Source organism: Balaenoptera borealis (genome assembly GCF_965194805.1).
Source record: "Balaenoptera borealis genome assembly, chromosome: 13".
NCBI classification, from domain to species: Eukaryota; Metazoa; Chordata; class Mammalia; order Artiodactyla; family Balaenopteridae; genus Balaenoptera; species Balaenoptera borealis.
This window is the reverse complement of record NC_138870.1, coordinates 106,504,835-106,522,575: the sequence shown is the minus strand read 5'-3', so window position 1 is coordinate 106,522,575 and position 17,741 is coordinate 106,504,835. Positions and strand designations below refer to the sequence as shown.

Here is a 17,741-nt window from a genome sequence, read left to right as displayed (position 1 = left end):
TCTGTGTGTGCATGACCCACAGTCATGTGCAAGTGTCACGCTACATACCCCTGTGAACTGGCATTGAGGTGGCCTTATGTCAACGTATCCCTCACCACAGGGATGCTCATCCTCACGGGGTCCTTTGCTCCAGACCCTACCTCTGCGTGGGCAGGGAGGGGTCCACGTATGGGGGGCTAGGTCCCCCTATCCTGCTGTCACTGCGTCCCACAGAGCTTTATCCCCATCTGTACTTGGTCTCACAGTCCCTCACAGCCACTGCGGAGCCGCCCCACGCTCGGCCTCGCTCGGCCTCGCTGATGTCCTGCAAGCCTGCAGGCTCCAGTCCACACCTCCAGACACTACCCTCCCTGCTCCAGGCTTACTTCTCCAGCTGCCTGTACGCTGGATCCTCTGGTACCCCTGCACCCACTCCTGGCCCCCAGCCCCCAGCACCTCTGTCTCCAGCTCCACACCTCCAGGCACTACCTTCCCTGCTCCAGGCTTACTTCTCCAGCTGCCTGTACGCTGGATCCTCTGGTACCCCTGCACCCACTCCTGGCCCCCAGCCCCCAGCACCTCTGTCTCCAGCTCCACACCTCCAGGCACTACCCTCCCTGCTCCAGGCTTACTTCTCCAGCTGCCTGTACACTGGATCCTCTGGTACCCCTGCACCCACTCCTGGCCCCCAGCCCCCAGCACCTCTGTCTCCAGCTCCACCACCACCTCAAATTCCACCCCGCAGCTCCTCCCCCCTCTCTACCAGCTCAGCGTTCCTCAAGATTAATTTATTCATTCAACAAGTGCGTACTGAGCTCCTACTACGTACCAGGCTCCAAGAATGGAGCAGAGAACAGAACGAAGCCCCCCTACCCTGCGGAGTTTACAGGCTAAACTGTACAGCTGGAAAGAGAGAGGAGATGAGAAACAGGTACACACAGAACATGTGGAATGCTGGTAAGCGGTAAGAAAAAAGGAAGCCGTTCGGGGCGCTGCAATTCTAGGTGGTCACGTGCAGGCCTCCCCAGGAAGGGAGAGGTGAACAAAGGCACGAGGACGTAAGGGAGAAGCCCTCCATGTGGGTAAAGGGCTTTCTGGGAGTGGGGGCACTCAGGGCAAAGTCACGTGGCAGGTGTCACCTCAGCGTGTTCAAGGCACAGTGAGCAGCCTGGGCAGCTGGGGCAGAGGCAGCAGCAGAGCGGTAGGAAAGGAGGTCCGAGAGGGCACCTAGGACTCTGACGACTGTCTCCTCCACTAACTGTAAGCTCCTGTGGGTAAGCACCACGTCTGTGATCCTACCACCAAGCACAGCACCTGGCACATAAGAGGCGTTCCAAATGCCAACTAGAAGAACAGACAGGTGGACAACTGGCTGGGTGGGTGGGTGGGTGGATGGATGGAGGGATGGATGGAACAAGAGACAGACAGAAGGATGGACCAAAAGGTAAATGTATGTATAAGTGGATTCAGGGAAAGAGAGCAGGGTAGGGGCGGTGGGGGGATGGATGGAAGGAGGGGATGGGTGGACTGGGTCTGCTAGGTGGGTTGATGGATGAGTAGATGGATGACAGGATGGGTGGGTGAGTGAAAGCATAGATGGATGGAAGAGTAGACAGAGGGGACTTCCCTGGTGGCACATTGGTTAAGAATCCGTGTGCCAATGCAGGGGACACAGGTTCGATCCCTGGTCTGGGAAGATCCCACATGCCGCGGAGCAACTAAGCCCATGCGCCACAACTACTGAGCCTGAGCTCTAGAGCCCGCGAGCCACAACTACTGAAGCCCGCACGCCTAGAGCCTGTGCTCCGCAACAAGAGAAGACACCGCGATGAGAAGCCCGCGCACCGCAACGAAGAGTAGCCCCAGCTCGCCGCAACTAGAGAAAGCCCGTGCGCCGCAACAAAGACCCAGCACAGCCAAAACTAAATTAATTTTTTTTTTTTTTTTTAAAGAGTAGACGGAGGGACTTCCCTGGTGGCGCAGTGGTTAAGAATCCGCCTGCCAACGCAGGGGACACAGGTTCGATTCCTGGCCCGGGAAGATCCCACACGCTGCAGAGCACCTAAGCCCGTGCGCCACAACTACTGAGCCTGCGCTCTAGAGCCCATGAGCCACAACTACTGAGCCCACGAGCCACACTACTGAAGCCTGCGTGCCCTAGAGCCCATGCACCGCAACTACTGAGCTCGCATGCTGCAACTACTGAAGCCTGCATGCCTAGAGCCCACGCTCCGCAACAAGAGAAGCCACCGCAACGAGAAGCCCGTGCACCTCAACAAAGAGTAGCCCCTGCTCGCCGCGACTAGAGAAAGCCCACGTGCAGCAATGAAGACCCAACGCAGCCAAAAAAAAAAAAAAAAAAAAAAAGAGTAGATGGAGCAGTGGCTGGATGGAAAGAAGAGCTCCTGTTAACATCAGAAGACACAGATATCAGGAAAAGTATTGATCTGGATTTCAGAACCCTGCCACTAACTTGTGTGATTCTCAGTATGTTTGACAGTCCCTTTTGGCCCTCTCCTTATAAAGCAGGAAAATTCACCTTGGAGGCCCCCTAGGTTCTGATGGCCTATAGTTTTATCTCACTGGCACCGTCCCCAGTGCTCACACCCTCTCCTCCCTCTGCAGCACACCTGCACCCACCACCCTGCCGTCCCCAAAGCCAGAGCAGGCCAGGCCTCAGCACTGCTCAGGTAGGGCCCAGACCTCTCCTCACCTCCACCACACCCTTCTCCACGCTGACCCAACTTCGGAAATGTTCACAGTGCCTGCCTGCAGAAGGACCCCTCCCCCAAAAAAGACCCTCTGCAGATCACTGGCCTCCTATTTTTATATTTATCGACCAAACACAAATTATTACATAACGCAAATTCATTTTCCAGTTTTATAATCAGACACGTAAAAGCCAGCTCAAATGAAAACACACCGCATGCCCCCCCCACCCCCAGTACTGGAAAGAAAGGGGGAGGAGGGAGGATGCCAGCCAGAGCCATAGCTTTGGTGTTCTACACCAGCCTCCAGGATACCCAGGGCCGCCTCCCCACTCCCTCCCCTCACAGCTCAACTCTCCCTGCTTGCAACTGCTCCCTTCACCCAGATGGGTGCCGTGGGAGCCTTGCTCTCTGCTGACCCTGGGCATCGGCCTGGCCCACACGCGTTGGCAGTATCCCCTCCTTGGCCTCTAAGTCCCTCTCTGTCCCTGCTCCAGTCTCAGAAACAGATCTTTCTTTGGATCTGGGCCTGTTGGAAGCAGGTTCCTGTTCCTGGGCTGCCCTCTCACCTCTGGCAGAACTCAGCCCCTGAGTCCCAAACCAGAGGCTCTGCCCAGAGCAGCTGGCGGCCGGGCCTGCAGGTGAGGACAGAGGTTATTCCCACCCCCTCCCAGCAGGCAGCCCCCGCAGGCCTGTCTCCCTGCCCATCCATGAAACGCTCCCATCTACCCAGGTACCTTCTGACACTTTCAGATGACAAACCCCAGAGCCTCCCCCGTCTAGGAGCCCCACAATTGCCCGGAGGCCTATAGCTCCTTCAGCAGGTTGCCCTGTGTCCTCTGCCTTCTCTATGACTCCAGTCCAGCCCTGCCCACCCCGTCTCCATCTCCTTGCTTTGCCCTGCCTGGGCCGTCACCCTAATCCTGAATGACCAGCACAATCAGGACAGCGCCCCCCAGATTCCTCCTGCGACACCGCCACAAACTTTAGCCCCTGGTCCCAGGACACCTGACCAGCCCTCACGCTCCCCACTCCATCCCTGCCACCCTCCCCTCAACACACAGGTTTACTCAGCCAGAGCCCATGAAGCGTGGCAGCTACAGCACAGACCCTGCAGCCCACGGCCTACATTGCAAACAAGACTCTGCTCCTTGGGCTGTGGAACCCACCCTCCTAGAGATGAACTAACAACTGTCCCCACCTCCCAGGCACGCTGGGACGAGTCAGTGAATTCTTAGATGTAAAAGAGCTTAAAACCCAGCCAGGCATCCTGACACTGCTTGGAGCACACTGGGTGCCAGCACATGTAGATCTAGAAGGCCATGCCGTGCTCTGGCCAACAGGCTCTGCCCCGCCCCCATCATGCTGACCACCTAGATGGTCCTAGCGATCCTTCAAGGCTTAGCTCAAACAACACCTCTGCTTTAAAGGCCCCTCTGACTCCTTCAGACCGACCCAGGGAGCCCCCTGTGCTCACGCCCGTCACAGCCATGCGGTGTGCACGCCTGCTCCCCGCTGGGCGGGGAGCCAGCCCCTGTGATCCCAGCTCCCAACACAGGGTCCAGCACACGTCAAACACCTAACAAACATGGGCTGTTCTCAAATTCCAACTCCAGTCCCGACCTCCCTTCCTTCCTCCCCAGCTTCAGACTCAGCTCCAACTGCCCCTGGACCCACAGAGTTCTCAGACCAGAACCTTCATTGCCCACCCTACAGGGGCGCACAGGACCCACTCCCTACACAGGTCTGGAGGCCCCTCCTTCCCCTCCCCTCTCCCGTCCAGTTGGCACCAGAGCCCAAACTTCCGAAACCATTCCCCTCCCCACATACCACCCCACCTGCCCATGATGGGCAGACAACAGGGGGTCGTGTCCCTCCCAGGCTCCCAGCCACAAGGAGGGCCATCAGGGTGAGGCGGTGAACAGCCAGGCATGAGAGTAAAGGCTCCACTGTGAAGCAATTATACTCCAATAAAAATAAATAAATAAGTAAAAATTTTTTTTAAAAAGTAAAGGCTCCTGCTCAGGAGTGGGTCAGCGGCCACACTCCTGCTTCCCTGGGCTCTGCCACGCTCCACCCAGGGCAGGGGTCCAGGCCACACAGGGGTGGGCTCCCCTGGGGAAATTCGCAACCCAGGATAAGGGAGCACAGCAACCCTGGGTCTGAGCCCTTCACGTGCAGAAAGACAGAGGTGTGCACCCTGGGTCCAGACACACCACTAGTGACCACCACTAGCCACCACTCAGGAGGGGGCTCCCTTGTCCCACCAGCTCTCGGGGCCAGAAATAATACCTGCAGGTCGAGGGGCCTCCTGGGTGCGCAGTCAGCCCTGGCTGGGGTCTTGAAAGGACCAGCCTCTCCTTTCCACTGGCAGGACCACCTCAGATCCCAACTCCCAGAGGGGTCCTTCCTGGAGGTTCAGGTGGTGAGCAGGGTCGGACCGAGGCTGCTCACCAGCCCCAGGAGCCACGGCCTTTGCCCTCACGTCCTCCCTGCAGGCTAAGGATGCAGCCATCCCCCACCTGCTGCCCTCAGACCATCCTGGCCCCAAGGCACCCATGACAGCCCCTCTGGGCCCAACTGGCCTCATTTCCTTTTGGCTGGTCCAGGCCTCCCTGCACTGCCCACTTGGACAATCTGTCCACTTTGGAAAGATGCCTCTTTTCTCATACTGACCTCTTTACTTGTCTGCCAGCCACACAGCAATCGCACACTCCAAGTACCCAGCATTTCTGTGAGAACCATGTCTGGGAAGGGTTGTGGTCACTGAGAGCCACACGTGGGATCACAGACTGGTGCACGTCCATACGTGTGCGTCCCATGGGCACGTCACATGTGTCTCCACAGCTGTCCAGGATCCAGATGCACACATGTGTGCTGGTAAGTAAGTATGGGATGAATGAGTGCTGTGTCTGTCATGTACACGAGTTTGTACCTACTTCGAACGTGTGTTTGAATTTGTTCTAGTCTTTTCTCTGTATATACAATGTGGATTTGCCTCCAAGCAAGACCAACGGGAAGCTGGAAGGGGCGGCACCCTCAGGAGCCACCCAGGGGACGCAGGGGTCACTCACCGTGCCGCGTGTCATACTGTCTCATCTGCACCTCCTCCACGCAGTCAGCCGGGAACCAGCCCGTGCGGCCTTTCACGGTCCCCTCCCAAAAACCGCCCTCCCCAATGCTGAGCACTGGAGGGACAGAAGCCAGACAGGCTGTCAGGGCAGAGGAGGGCAGCCGGAGGCCACCTCTCCCACCACCACCACCAGCTCCACCTCCACCACCTCAGGCTCAGGCTCTGCCCACCCACCCTTCACCTCTCTCTCCTTCTCCTCCCGTCCCTTCCTTCATCCTCCTGTCTTTTTCCCTGGGAAAATTTTGGGATCCACACAGAAGAGAGAAAAGAACAGATGGGCACAGCACAGGATGGGCATGTGGGGGACAGAGAGACGCACAGATGGACACACTCGAGGGGGGGACAGGAGGCAGAGGCAGAGGCAGGGGCCACAATCCTACCCCTGCCCTCCCAGCCGACCCCTCTCCTCCCACCTCTTCAACCAACCCCCAACCAACCTTGCTCTGTCGCCCACCCCAGGGGTCACTGCCAAGAGCTCAGGGCCATTGTGCTGTGGCCAGGGGATTAGGCCACAGGATGGCCCGTGGAGAGCTGACCCTCGCAACTGTGTCTTTCTTAGGCTCCACGGACAGAGAGCACTCATGAGGCGAGGACCCCAGTGACGACAGAGACCCTCGTAATGAACGGAGCTTGTCATGGCACAGGACCCCCTCATTACAGACACCCACATAACTGTCACAGATACCCCCAGAATGGCAGAGAATTCCCACATATCACAAGCGTTTCCAATGAAGAAAGTCCCAGAAGTGACACAGGAACCCCATAATTCAAGGAAGCTCTGAAACAGGATAAGGTCCTACGAACACAGAGAACCCCACCACCACCAGTCCCCAGCATGACACAGAAACACCCCCATGACGAGAGGAGCCTCTGCTGTGACACGGAAAGCCCAGAATGACAGAGGATGGAGAGGGACCCACGACAGGAACCCCATAAAGACAGACACCCCTCCCTGACGGAGCCCTTCACAGTGACACCAGGAATCCCCAGTGGCAGATGCACCCCATAATGACCACGGCGACTCAGAGTTCCCAGGGACACCCCTAATGACAGACGCCCCAAAATGGCACCAGCCGCTCCACGGTCGCCGGGAAGCCGGGCCGGGCACCCCAGAGTGGCGCCCGCGAACCCCAGGAGGCCCCGCGCCGCGCCCCCCGCGACCGCGCCCCCCGCGCCCCCTCACCCTTCACGGCCTCGCCGCGGTGCAGCGGGATCTCGCCCTCGCCCTGCGGGCTGTGCGCCTTCACGGCGATGAACTTGCGGCCGGGGACGGCGCTGTAAAGTTTCCGCTTCGGGCCCCGGGGCGGCGGCGCGGGGGCCGCGGGGGGCGCCGGGCCAGGGCCGGGCGCGGGGCCGGGGCCGCCGGGGCCGCCGGGACCGCTCGGGCTGTAGACGAACACGTAGGTGACGGACGCGATGCCGGGGGGCAGCGGGCACGCGAAGCCGGCGCCCGGGGCCTCCATGGCGCGCGGCCCGGCCCCGCCGCCGGCCTCACCGCAGCCGCCGCCGCAGCGCCCGCCGCCCGCCGCCCGCCGCCGCCGCCGCCCGCCCGCCCGCCGGGGGCCCGGCCCGGGGCCGCTCCATGGGCCGCGCCGCCGCGCCCGGCCCGCTCCCGCCAGCGCACGAGCCGCGCCCGCTCAGGGCTCCGGGGCCGCGGGGCTGCGCTCCCGGGCGCGCCGGGCTCGCTCCATGCCACGGCCGCTCCGCGCGCCCCGCCTCCTCCGCGGCCCGGCTCCTCCCTCTGCGGGCGGCGGGCCGGGCTGCCTCCTCTCCCCCTGCGGCCCGGTCGCCGCGGCCCCGACGCGGGAGAGGCCGAGGGGCCGAGGGGAACTACGGCGCCCTGAGGGGAAGCTGGGGGAGGGGTCGGCCCGGCGGAGGAGCGCGGGGAAGGGGGAGGCGGGACCGGCCGGGTGGGAGCCGGGGAGGGGACTGGAGGCTTCGGACAGGAGGGAAGCGCCTCCGTGAGGGTTCGCCTCGCCGCCAGGAGGGGCTCCCCCAGCGGGTCCGCGCCCGCACCCTCCAGCCGGGCCTTGGCCTCCTCACACCCTGACCGCTGCGTGTGCTGGGCGCCAGAAGCCCCCTCCCGACCTGGGTCTTCTCCTCCTGGACATCTGCCTCGGAAGTTCATGCCCCCTCCAGGCTGACCGCCTTGCCCGGACCACTCCCCCGATCTGGGCACCGAGCCTGAGGCCTCGGCCCTACGCCTCTGCCCTGCTCAACGGCCTGCACTGGCTCCCTGGCACCTAGGCCGACCAGGTCCACGTTCTCCGCCAATAGCCGGGCTCTCTGGGACGAGAATTAGCTACACTTCAGTAACAAGGCTGGGTACCTTCTTCTCCCTCCCCCGGCCGCGCATAATGCTGTTCCCAACACCTCAACTATCCTAATCCTGCTCCTGCGGCCAACTATTAAGTTGCTGTCTCTCAGCTCCGGATGCACCTTTCTCTGTCCGGCTCTGTGATGGTGGTGGGGACTCTGCGACTACATTTCGTGCCAGACTTTGCCAACAGGGGGAGCCAGGGGGAAACTGCCACCTCGGCCACCTCTACCCGCCACCCCCCAACAGCAGCTCAAACTCAGACATCTACCTTCTCTCCTTTCACCAAAGGTGATCTCTCCCCCTGAGGCTCTCTCCCTCCAGGTGCGCCAAACTTCCTCAGCCCCCTCCTGGCCACTCACTGGGGGACTCCCTTACCTGGATCGCTCCCCCCCAGCTGCTGCTTCGCCCTTAGCCCCCCACCACATCTGGCACCCTAGGCACCTACTAAATGTTTGCTGGAAAAAAAGTTATAATAATTCTGCTCTCCCCACAGAGCAGGTTGTAGCTTGTGTTTACTAAAAGAATGACCAATATACGAAAACTACATGAAAGCAGGGCTTCCACACAGCTCCAACTCAGGAGCAGCCCATCTGCAAAACTGAAACATCTCAAAGTTTGTTCTTTTAGCCACTGGGCCATGCAAAAGCTTTGGGGGAGAACTGAGGTGATTTGGGTAGGAACACGCAGAGACAGAGGAGACATCACAGGTCGAGGCTGTATGAGTAGGGACAACAGCAGAGGAAGAAATGGCTTTTATAAGCTCCTGCTGCACCCCAAGCCCTCTGCTGAACGCTCAGGCTTAGAAAGTTTGGGAATCAGGTCTACCTGGGGGCAAGTTAAGCTGCTTCCCAGCTCTGTGACTTTGGGCAAGTCATTTACCCCACCTGAGAGTTAGGACCGTCATCTGTAAAGTACAGCACAGCCTCATACACAGTCAAGGTTAAGTGATATGATACACACTACGCTGCTCAGCCCAGCTGTCACTGTGAACACCAAGTGCTATTTATGTAACTCTTTCAATCAACATGTCTCCCGAGCACCTTCTATGCGACTGGCTCTGGAGCAACTGTGGGAAATGAGAAAGACAGCTCCTGCCCTCAAGGTGCAGCGAGGAGAGAGGCCTTAATCAGCAGCAGCAGGCCGCTGCTGTGGGCCAGGGGGCTCCCAGTAGGGAGCCTTCACTGCCCAGGCTCCAGAAGGCTTCCCAAAGGAAAGCCTTTGGGTAGGATTAGCCTACCTTACTGATGAGAAACCCAGGCACAGAGTGGTTGGCTAATCCTCACAAGGCCACGCGGGCGGCAGATGCAAGGACTGCACTGGAGCCGTCCATCTGTCTGCAGAGCCAGTATCTACCTTGCACTCCCCACTGCTTAGCTCCGCGGGGCTGCAGCCCACAGAGTCTGCTGGGGCTCCCGCCCAGGCTTTTTGCTCGAAGTTCTAGGAATGCCAAGTCCTTCAGACGTCCTTGGTTCTCAGGGTCCCAGCACTCATGGTGAGGGACAAAGAGAAGAACCATGGGGTCCTGTGGTTATACAGGGCCAGAGGGGTTGGGGAAACACCAAGAGGGAGTCTTGGGATGAAGACTCCCCCCTTGGGAACAGGGCTAGGGTCCACCTATAGATTTTGAGCCCTCATGGAGAGGAAGCTCCAGTCCCTAACCTCTTGCCACACGTCACCCAGCCCTGCCTCATCCCAGCCCTCATCCTCCTCCCTGGCACTGCAGGAACCTTTCTAAACCACAGGTCGGACCAGACCCTCTCCCCACAGCATTCTCCCTCAGCTGCCCACTGCCCTCCGGACAAGTCCAGCTCCAACCAGAGATCAGCATGGGGGAGCCTGCCCCAGGGCACAGGACCTCACCTTCTTCCCTTTCCCATCCAAAGAGACCCCACCCCCACCCCCCGACCCAAAGCCTCAGCTCATCACTGCAGAGGTGCCAGGCACCAACAGGCCTCTCCCTGCCCGCCTAATGCTGGCTCCTCCTGGCTCAGGTCCCGGCCCCCACATACCTGATCTTACTCTGGCTGCCCCTGCCTGCTGCGGGGCCACTGCCGTCACTCTGCTGGTCGCCATCCCGGTCCCGGCCTTTCTCTTCCTGCAGCCGCTGCAGCAGCAGCTGGTGGGGGAGGCTTCGCAGTGAAGGTCCAGGAGAAGCTGCTGGCTGCACCTCACCCTTCAGGTTGATGTCACTGGCTGAGCGCTGCAGGGGCCGAGGAGAGGCAAGGCCGCTAGGGCCAGCCAGCCGCCGCCGCTTCGCATAGCTGGGGGTTTCCCTGAATGGTACTGGGAGGGGGGAGGGGGGACAGGTGAGACTCTGGGCAGCCAGAAAGGGTGACCAACTTGTCCTGGTTTGCCTGGTATTTCCAGATTTTAAAAGTAGAATCCTATGTCCCAGGAACTGCCTCAGTCCCAGGCAAACCAGGACAGCTGGTCACCCCATGACTGAAACTATGATGCGGGGCGGGTCACATACCAAACTGCCTCTACCTCTACCTTCAGGGGTAAAAGCCTGCCCTTCCTGTCAGCCAAATGAGGTCTTGGAACTGCCTATTTCACAGGCTTCCAGAGAGACAAAGACGGCCACATGTGACAAATCTCACCAGACTACCACTGTATAGAACTGTTTGCAGTTGACCATAACCAGAGAAACTGTAAAAGATGTTCTAGACCAGGGGTTGGCAAACATCTGTAATGAATCAGATAGTAACCATTTCAGGCTTTGCAAGCCATACAGTCTCTGTTGCAAGGACTCAGCACGGCCACTGCGGCATGAAAACAGCCTCAAATGATGTATAAGCAGATGGGTGTGGCTGAGTTCCAATAAAACTTTATTTAAATAGCAGATGGTGATTTTAAAAACATGATCCAACTATGTGCTATTTACAAAAGAATCACTTTAGATCCAAAGACACAAGTAGGCTTAAAATAAAAGGATAAAGGAAGATATTTCATGTAAATAGTAACCAAAAGAGAGCTAAGTAGCTACATTAATATCAGACAAAATAGACATAAAGATAAAAAGTGTTACAAGAGACAGAGGACATTATATATTGATAAAAGTGTCGATTCATCAAATAGATTAACAATTATTAATACATATGCACCAAACAACAAAGCATCAAAATATATGAAACAAACATTGATATATTTGGAGAAATAGACAGTTCTACAATATATTTAAGACTTTAACACCCCACCTTCAATAATGGATAGAACATCTAGAGAGAAGATCAGTAAGAACATAGAAGACTTGAACCAATTAGACCTAACAGATATATATATATAGGACACTCCACAGAACAAGAGCAGAATACACATTATTCTCAAGTGCACATGGAACATTCTCCGGGATAGATCATTAATGAGGTCACCAAAAAAGCGTCAATAAATTTAAAAAGACTCAAATCATACAAAGTATCTTCTGCAATGACAATGGAATGAAGCTAGAAATTAAGAACAGGAAAAAAAACTGGAAAATTCCCAAATATGTGAAAAATTAAACAACACTCTTAAACAATCAATGTGTCAAAATAGAAATCATAAGGAAAATTGAAAACACTTTGAGAAAATAAAAACAAAAATACAACATACCAAAACTTATGGGATGTAGTAAAACCAGTACTAAAAGGGAAATTTATAGCTGTAAGCACCTACATTAAAAAGGGATAAAGTTCTCAAATCAATAACCTATTTAAGGAACTAGAAAAAGAGAAGCAAACCAAACCCAAAGCTAGCAGAGGAAGGAAATAATAAAGCTTACACGAGATAAACAAAATAGAGAATAGAAATACAGAGAGAATCAATGACACCAAAAGTTGTTTCTTTGAAAATATCAACAAAATTGACAAACCTTTAGCTAGACTGACTAAGAAAAAAAAGAGAAGGGGGACACAAATAACTGAAATCAGAAATGAAAATTGGGGTATTACTACCAACCTTATACAAGTAAAAAGAAATATAAGAGAATACAATGAATAACTGTATGTCAACAAATTAGATAAACTAGATGGACAAATTCTAGAAAAACATAAATTACCAAAACTGACTCAAGAAGAAATAGAAAATCTAAACAGACCCATAAAAAGCAAGGAGATTGGATCAGTAATCACAAATCTCCCAACAAAGAAAAATCCAGCATGAAATGGCATCGCTAATGAATTCCACCAAACATTTAAAGAAGAATTAGCAAAATCCTTCTCAAATTCTTCCAAAAAAATGGAAGAGGTAGGAACACTTCCTAACTTATTCTATGAGCAATTTAAAAATGAGCAAAGGGACTTCCCTGGTGGTTCAGTGGGTAAGACTCCGTGCTCCCAATGCAGGGGGCCCAGGTTCTATCCCTGGTGAGGGAACTAGGTCCCACATGCATGCCGCAACTAAGAAGCCCGCATGCCGCACCTAAAAGATCCCGTGTGCCGCAACTAAGACCAGGCAAAGCCAAAATAAATAAATAAATAAATATGTTTTTAAATAAATAAAATAAATAAATAAAAATGAGCAAAGAACCTGACATTTCTCCAAAAAAGATGTACAAACAGCCAATAAGCACATGAAAAGATGCATCAATACCCATTAGGGAAATGCAAATCAAAACCACAATGAGATACCACTTCACTTGGACTAGAATGGCTATAATAAAAAAATTTTTTAATAAAAAAAATTCTTTTAAAGATAATAACAAGTGTTGGTGAGGATTTGAAGAATTTGGAACCCTCATACATTGCTGGTGGGAATGTAAAATGGTGAAAAACAATTTGGTAGTTCCTCAAAAAATTAAATATAGAATTATCATATGACCCAGCAATTCCACTCCTAAGTGTACACCCAAAATAATTGAAAACAGGTATTCAAGCAAATACATTTCACACATCTTCGTAGCGGCAATATTCACAATAGCCAAAGGGTGGAAACAACCCAAGTGTCCATCAAAGGATGAATGGATAAACAAAATGTCACATATACAAACAATGGAATATTATTCAGCCATAAAAAGGAATGAAGTAGTGATACATCCTACAATATGGATAAAGCTTGAAAACAAGGAAGCCAAATACTAAGGGTCATTCCACTTAAATGAAATATCCAGAATAGGTAAATCTATACAGACAGAAAGTATGTTAATAGTTGACAGGGGTTGAGGGAGAGGGGAATGTGGAATAGTTGCTTAATATATATGTTGTTTCCATTTGGGAGGATGAAAATGTTTTGGAATTCAATAGAGTTGGTTGTGAATGTACTAAATACCACTGAATTATTCAATTTAAAATAGTTAATTTTACGTTATGAGAATCTGATTTTAACTGAATTTAAATCCTCAATTTTAAAGCCTCGATTAAAAAACAACAACAACAGACGGTGGGCTGGATTTGGCCTGGGGGCATTGTTTGCCAAGCCCTATTCTAGACTCCTGTTATGCAAGGTGTGGGCCTTGGACCTCACCTCCAGCTTTTAGAAATGCAGAATCTCAGGCTCCACCCAGACCCTCTGAGTCAGAATCTACATTTAACTAGATCCCTGGGTGACTCAAATGTACATTGCAAAGTGAGAAGCACTTCCCTAGGGCACTCTTCAAAAGCACTCTGGGATAGCAAGTCAGTGAGCCGTGTACTTGAAAGTGTACACACAAGAGAGGGCGGGAGAGCCTGTGGACCCAGAGGTAGCCCAAGGCAACAGGTGAGGAAGCAGAGGTGGCTGGTCCCAGGTAGGACCCCTGCTTCCAGCTGGTCAGTCTAGAGGGGGAAGGTGAGGCTGCCAAGAGGCTTCCAGGTGACCTGTCCCCGGAAGGGTGACAGGTCTCAGCCTACCAGATCCCTCCAGGTGGGCTTCGTGCCTGAGGAAAAGGAAGGATGACTGGGCAAAGCCTCCCTGCTGCTCCTCCTCTGTGTGCAGGTCCCACCCGGGTCCCCAAGCTGGGGTGGGACATGACAACTGACTCATGGTGTGCAGAGGGAGTGGGGTAACAAGGATGGATCCCTGGATTGCTCAGGACTGAAGACAGGCTTTGCCATTAACCCTTCTGTGCCTCACTTTCCTCCTCTGTAAAAATGGACTAACAACAATCACTCATTGGGGGGTTGTTAAAAGAGTGAATTAAAATAGCAGGGTTTATCATAAATACTCATGAACATCTGGCTGTGTCTTCTGAGTGTATGTGTGACACCTGAGCAGGTAAGGGTACATGGCCAGCAGAGCTGATGCCCACAATGGGACTAACTGATATGGACCTCCCAGCTCAGCGACAAATGCCTAACCCCAGCCAGGTGAGCTCACTCTGGATCAGGCAGACAGGAAGCTGAGATAATGGTGACCCCAGGAGCCCTAGCATGTCTGTCCAAAGAAGAGGGGCAGCTGAGGCCTGCCTGACTCTCAGCCTGCACCGTGGCCTGGCCCCCACCCTCAAGGCCACCTGCCAGAGTCCAGACCCACGGTATCGAATCCCACATGAGGTCAGAGGGGGAAGGCGTTGCAAATAACCATATTTTACTGAAAGGAACTGAGGCACAGAGGTCCCAAGCAGCTTTCCCAAGGTGACCTCACAAGCAGAAGAGGGAACCCACATCCGCAAACCAGGCTTCTCCCAGGCTAACAACCACCTCCAAACACTCAGCAGCCCCTACCAGACCCTAACTGGAGCCCTTGCTCTCTCACCCCTAATTCACACCTCAAACTTCATCACAGTTCTCTCCCAAGCAGAACCTGGGCCCCAAGCCTACACCACTTCATTAGCTCAGTTATGAGCTCGACTCACACCTACTGATTCTGCAGCCTACCGACTCTCACGGTCCGCTGACCCTGCTTGGGGAACAAGGGGCTCCTAACCAAGCCTCACTGTGGGGAGGACTGTTCAGGAGAGACTCTATATAGGAAGACTTCTTAAACATGAACTTGGCCTTAGTCTTAACCCCTGCCTTACCACAACCTCACATTAGAACCAACAAGGACTCAAAACCTGAGACCAGCTCTAGCCCTCTGCTGTCCACTGTCACTTTAAATTTTATAAAAATCGGGATATCGCAGTCCCAGCAGAAAGGGGAGCCTGGGAGTCTGTGTTCCAAAGAGAGCCATGGGCAGAAAAGCCTTGTCCATCAAGGAGAGAGGGAGCTGAGCAGGAAGTCCCTCTATGGCTAGCTGGCTGGAGGGGGCAGCCTCTGGCCAGAAAATATGCTTTCCAGGAAGAGAGGCCCACCCCCCAGCCACCCCACACAGGGAGGGGCGGCAGGATTTGGAGGACTGATATAGGAGTGGGTGCCCCCCGACCCAGGCCCGACGTGAGCCCACCTGCCCTGAGGTTCAGACTACAGGGCACCCCCTGGTTCTCCCTCTGGGGCACGTCCGGGGCTCCCCCTGAAGCACTGGCTGCCGAAGGCTGAGCCCCTTTTGCCCCGAGACCGCTGCCACCCTTTCCCATGTGCATCCCCACCGTGTTCTGATTTCTTTACGCGTGCATACAACGGTCGAGGCTTGCTATGGGCCACGTGAACCGCTTTATGTGCCAGGATGAAGTGAAACACTGAGGGTCCACTGCCACATGTCCCCTGCTGGCCCTTCACACGACCTAACAGGAAAACAAACCTTGACCCTAACTTCAAACCTGCTTTCAACCTAAGTTGATCTCTAAACCCAGCACTGGCGCCAACCCACAGCCCTAGCCATTATAACCATACCCTTGACCCTGACCTGACTCTAACCCCAATCCACAGCCCTCACCTAACCATGACCTTGACCCTGACCCTTTGTCCACCCTACACAGGCCCTTCCCTCAGCACATTCCCCATACCTGCAAGGGCCACTAATGGACCATCCCAGTTGTACTGGGAGAACTGGAGGAAAAGGCTCAGGGTATGGGGGCTTCCTTGTAACATCCCCACTGACCCTTGCACTGCTGGGCCCCGATGACCCCCACAAACCCACATTCAGCAGGGACCTGGGTGGGCAGAACTCACCAACATCCGAATCTTTGTGAGTCTTGATGACCTCCGCAAGCTCAAAGTTCCCTGCTATGATGGCCACCTGAGGGGGGGGAGGGGCAGGAGGAAGGCTCAGCAGCACCAAACTCGCCTCCCCTCAGCCCTGGTGGCTCCTTCTCGACCCCTGTGTGGGGTCTTCCTCAGTTGGGGGCCCCAGGTTCGGACCCTGTCCCCTGCCTAAACTCACCACCCCAGTCTGCACGGGACTGAGGGGTCTCCTGGGACACGAGACTCTCGGAGCTAAAGCTGGGACACGCTGGCCACTCTGCCTGTTCCCTTAATGGCCCCTCCACACACCATCTTTTCTGTCTCAGACATGGCCCACCACTACCTTACTCCTGTCACCCTCTCTCCTCCGTGCCCTCACCCCTGCATCTCATCATCCAGAAAGCCCTCCACTGCTGCCTCTGCCCCCTTGACTGGACGATCAGTGGCCAGACCTGTTCTTCCCACGTCTCCTATGAAGGCCCTTGCTCCCACTGAGAGTGGAGTCCCAGCTCCCTCCGTGTCCAAAGTCCCCATGACGTGGTCCCCGACTCCCCCCACCAACTCCAGGCCACACAGAGACCCATCCATCTGGTCATCCTGGTGCTAAGAACCAAACCTGGCCAGAGAAAAGGCCCAGAAACATGACCTGAGTTCAGTCGGGATCTGGGACCACCCCTCTCGCCCCTGGTTTGGCCTCTGCACCCCACCTGTCTCTGGTAGGTCAGGCCCACACCTGCTCTCCCTTGGCCCCAGAGCCCTCTAACCCTCTTCTCTTCTCCCTGGAAGGGGGACCAAGGGAACCACCCTCAACGAACACCCCCACCACGAGCTGGGCACTGCACTGGCTCACCCCCTTCCTCCGCCCCACCCTGGGGCGATCCTGGGGTCAGAGCTCCCTTATTACTCTACAGGGCAAAAAAGCAAGGTCTAGAGAGACCAAGCCACATATAGACAGACAAACACGCCCTGGGGCAGCCTCGTGCTCCTGTAGGCACTGGTGTACCTGGAAGGCTGTCTGGCTGTTATAATTGCGGACATCCTTATTGGCTCCACGGAAAAGCAGGACGCGGGCACAGCTCTCCTGTGGGAGGGTCGGAGTAGGGGTTGCAACTGGGCGACAGCACATGCGCACACAGGAGTGCAGGGCACACACACCCACGCCTACATGTTCAGCGCACACATTTGTAGCACAGGGACAAGCAGGTCAGGTGTACACGTGCAGGTCCCACCTGGCCCAGAGGGCCCAGGTGCACACAATTCACACCTGGTTGTGCAGAACACACATGTGTGACACGTGTGTGCAGGGAACTGATACACACACGTAGGCCTGCAAGGCCACAGCTCACTGCAGGAGGCAGAAGACGCACTTGTGGCGCGACACACCGGGTCAGACGTGCACACACAGGTAGTCACTGTACAGCATCACCTGTGTGTACACACACGTGTGCACAGGCGCAGGCACACCTGGTTGTAGAGGGCGCAGATGTGCAGGGCTGTGTTCCCCGAGGCGTTCTGGGCCCCCATGTTGGCTCCGTAGAACAGCAGGTGCTCCAGGTGCTGCACGTGCCCAAAGCGGCAGGCCTTGGGGAGGGAAGAGGTGCTGCTGGGCCCCTGGACGGAGCCCACGCCCCAAACCCCAGAGGCGG

The 17,741-nt window shown here is 55.2% G+C and overlaps 1 protein-coding gene across 7 annotated transcripts in view; it reads right to left on the bottom strand.

Annotated features, from left to right (window-relative positions):
- The window catches only part of SHANK3 (SH3 and multiple ankyrin repeat domains 3), a 53,610-nt gene that overhangs the window by 28,570 nt on the left and 7,299 nt on the right, over positions 1-17,741 (bottom strand). For all 7 annotated transcript variants that reach the window (XM_082351464.1, XM_082351466.1, XM_082351467.1 and 4 more), the window contains 6 exons: positions 17,560-17,676; positions 17,099-17,176; positions 16,084-16,150; positions 10,150-10,423; positions 7,004-7,206; positions 5,762-5,875 (listed from right to left, as the gene is read on the bottom strand). In XM_082351464.1, coding sequence (XP_082207590.1) covers positions 5,762-5,875; positions 7,004-7,206; positions 10,150-10,423; positions 16,084-16,150; positions 17,099-17,176; positions 17,560-17,676 — 853 coding nt within the window. The remainder of the gene's footprint in view (positions 1-5,761; positions 5,876-7,003; positions 7,207-10,149; positions 10,424-16,083; positions 16,151-17,098; positions 17,177-17,559; positions 17,677-17,741) is intronic.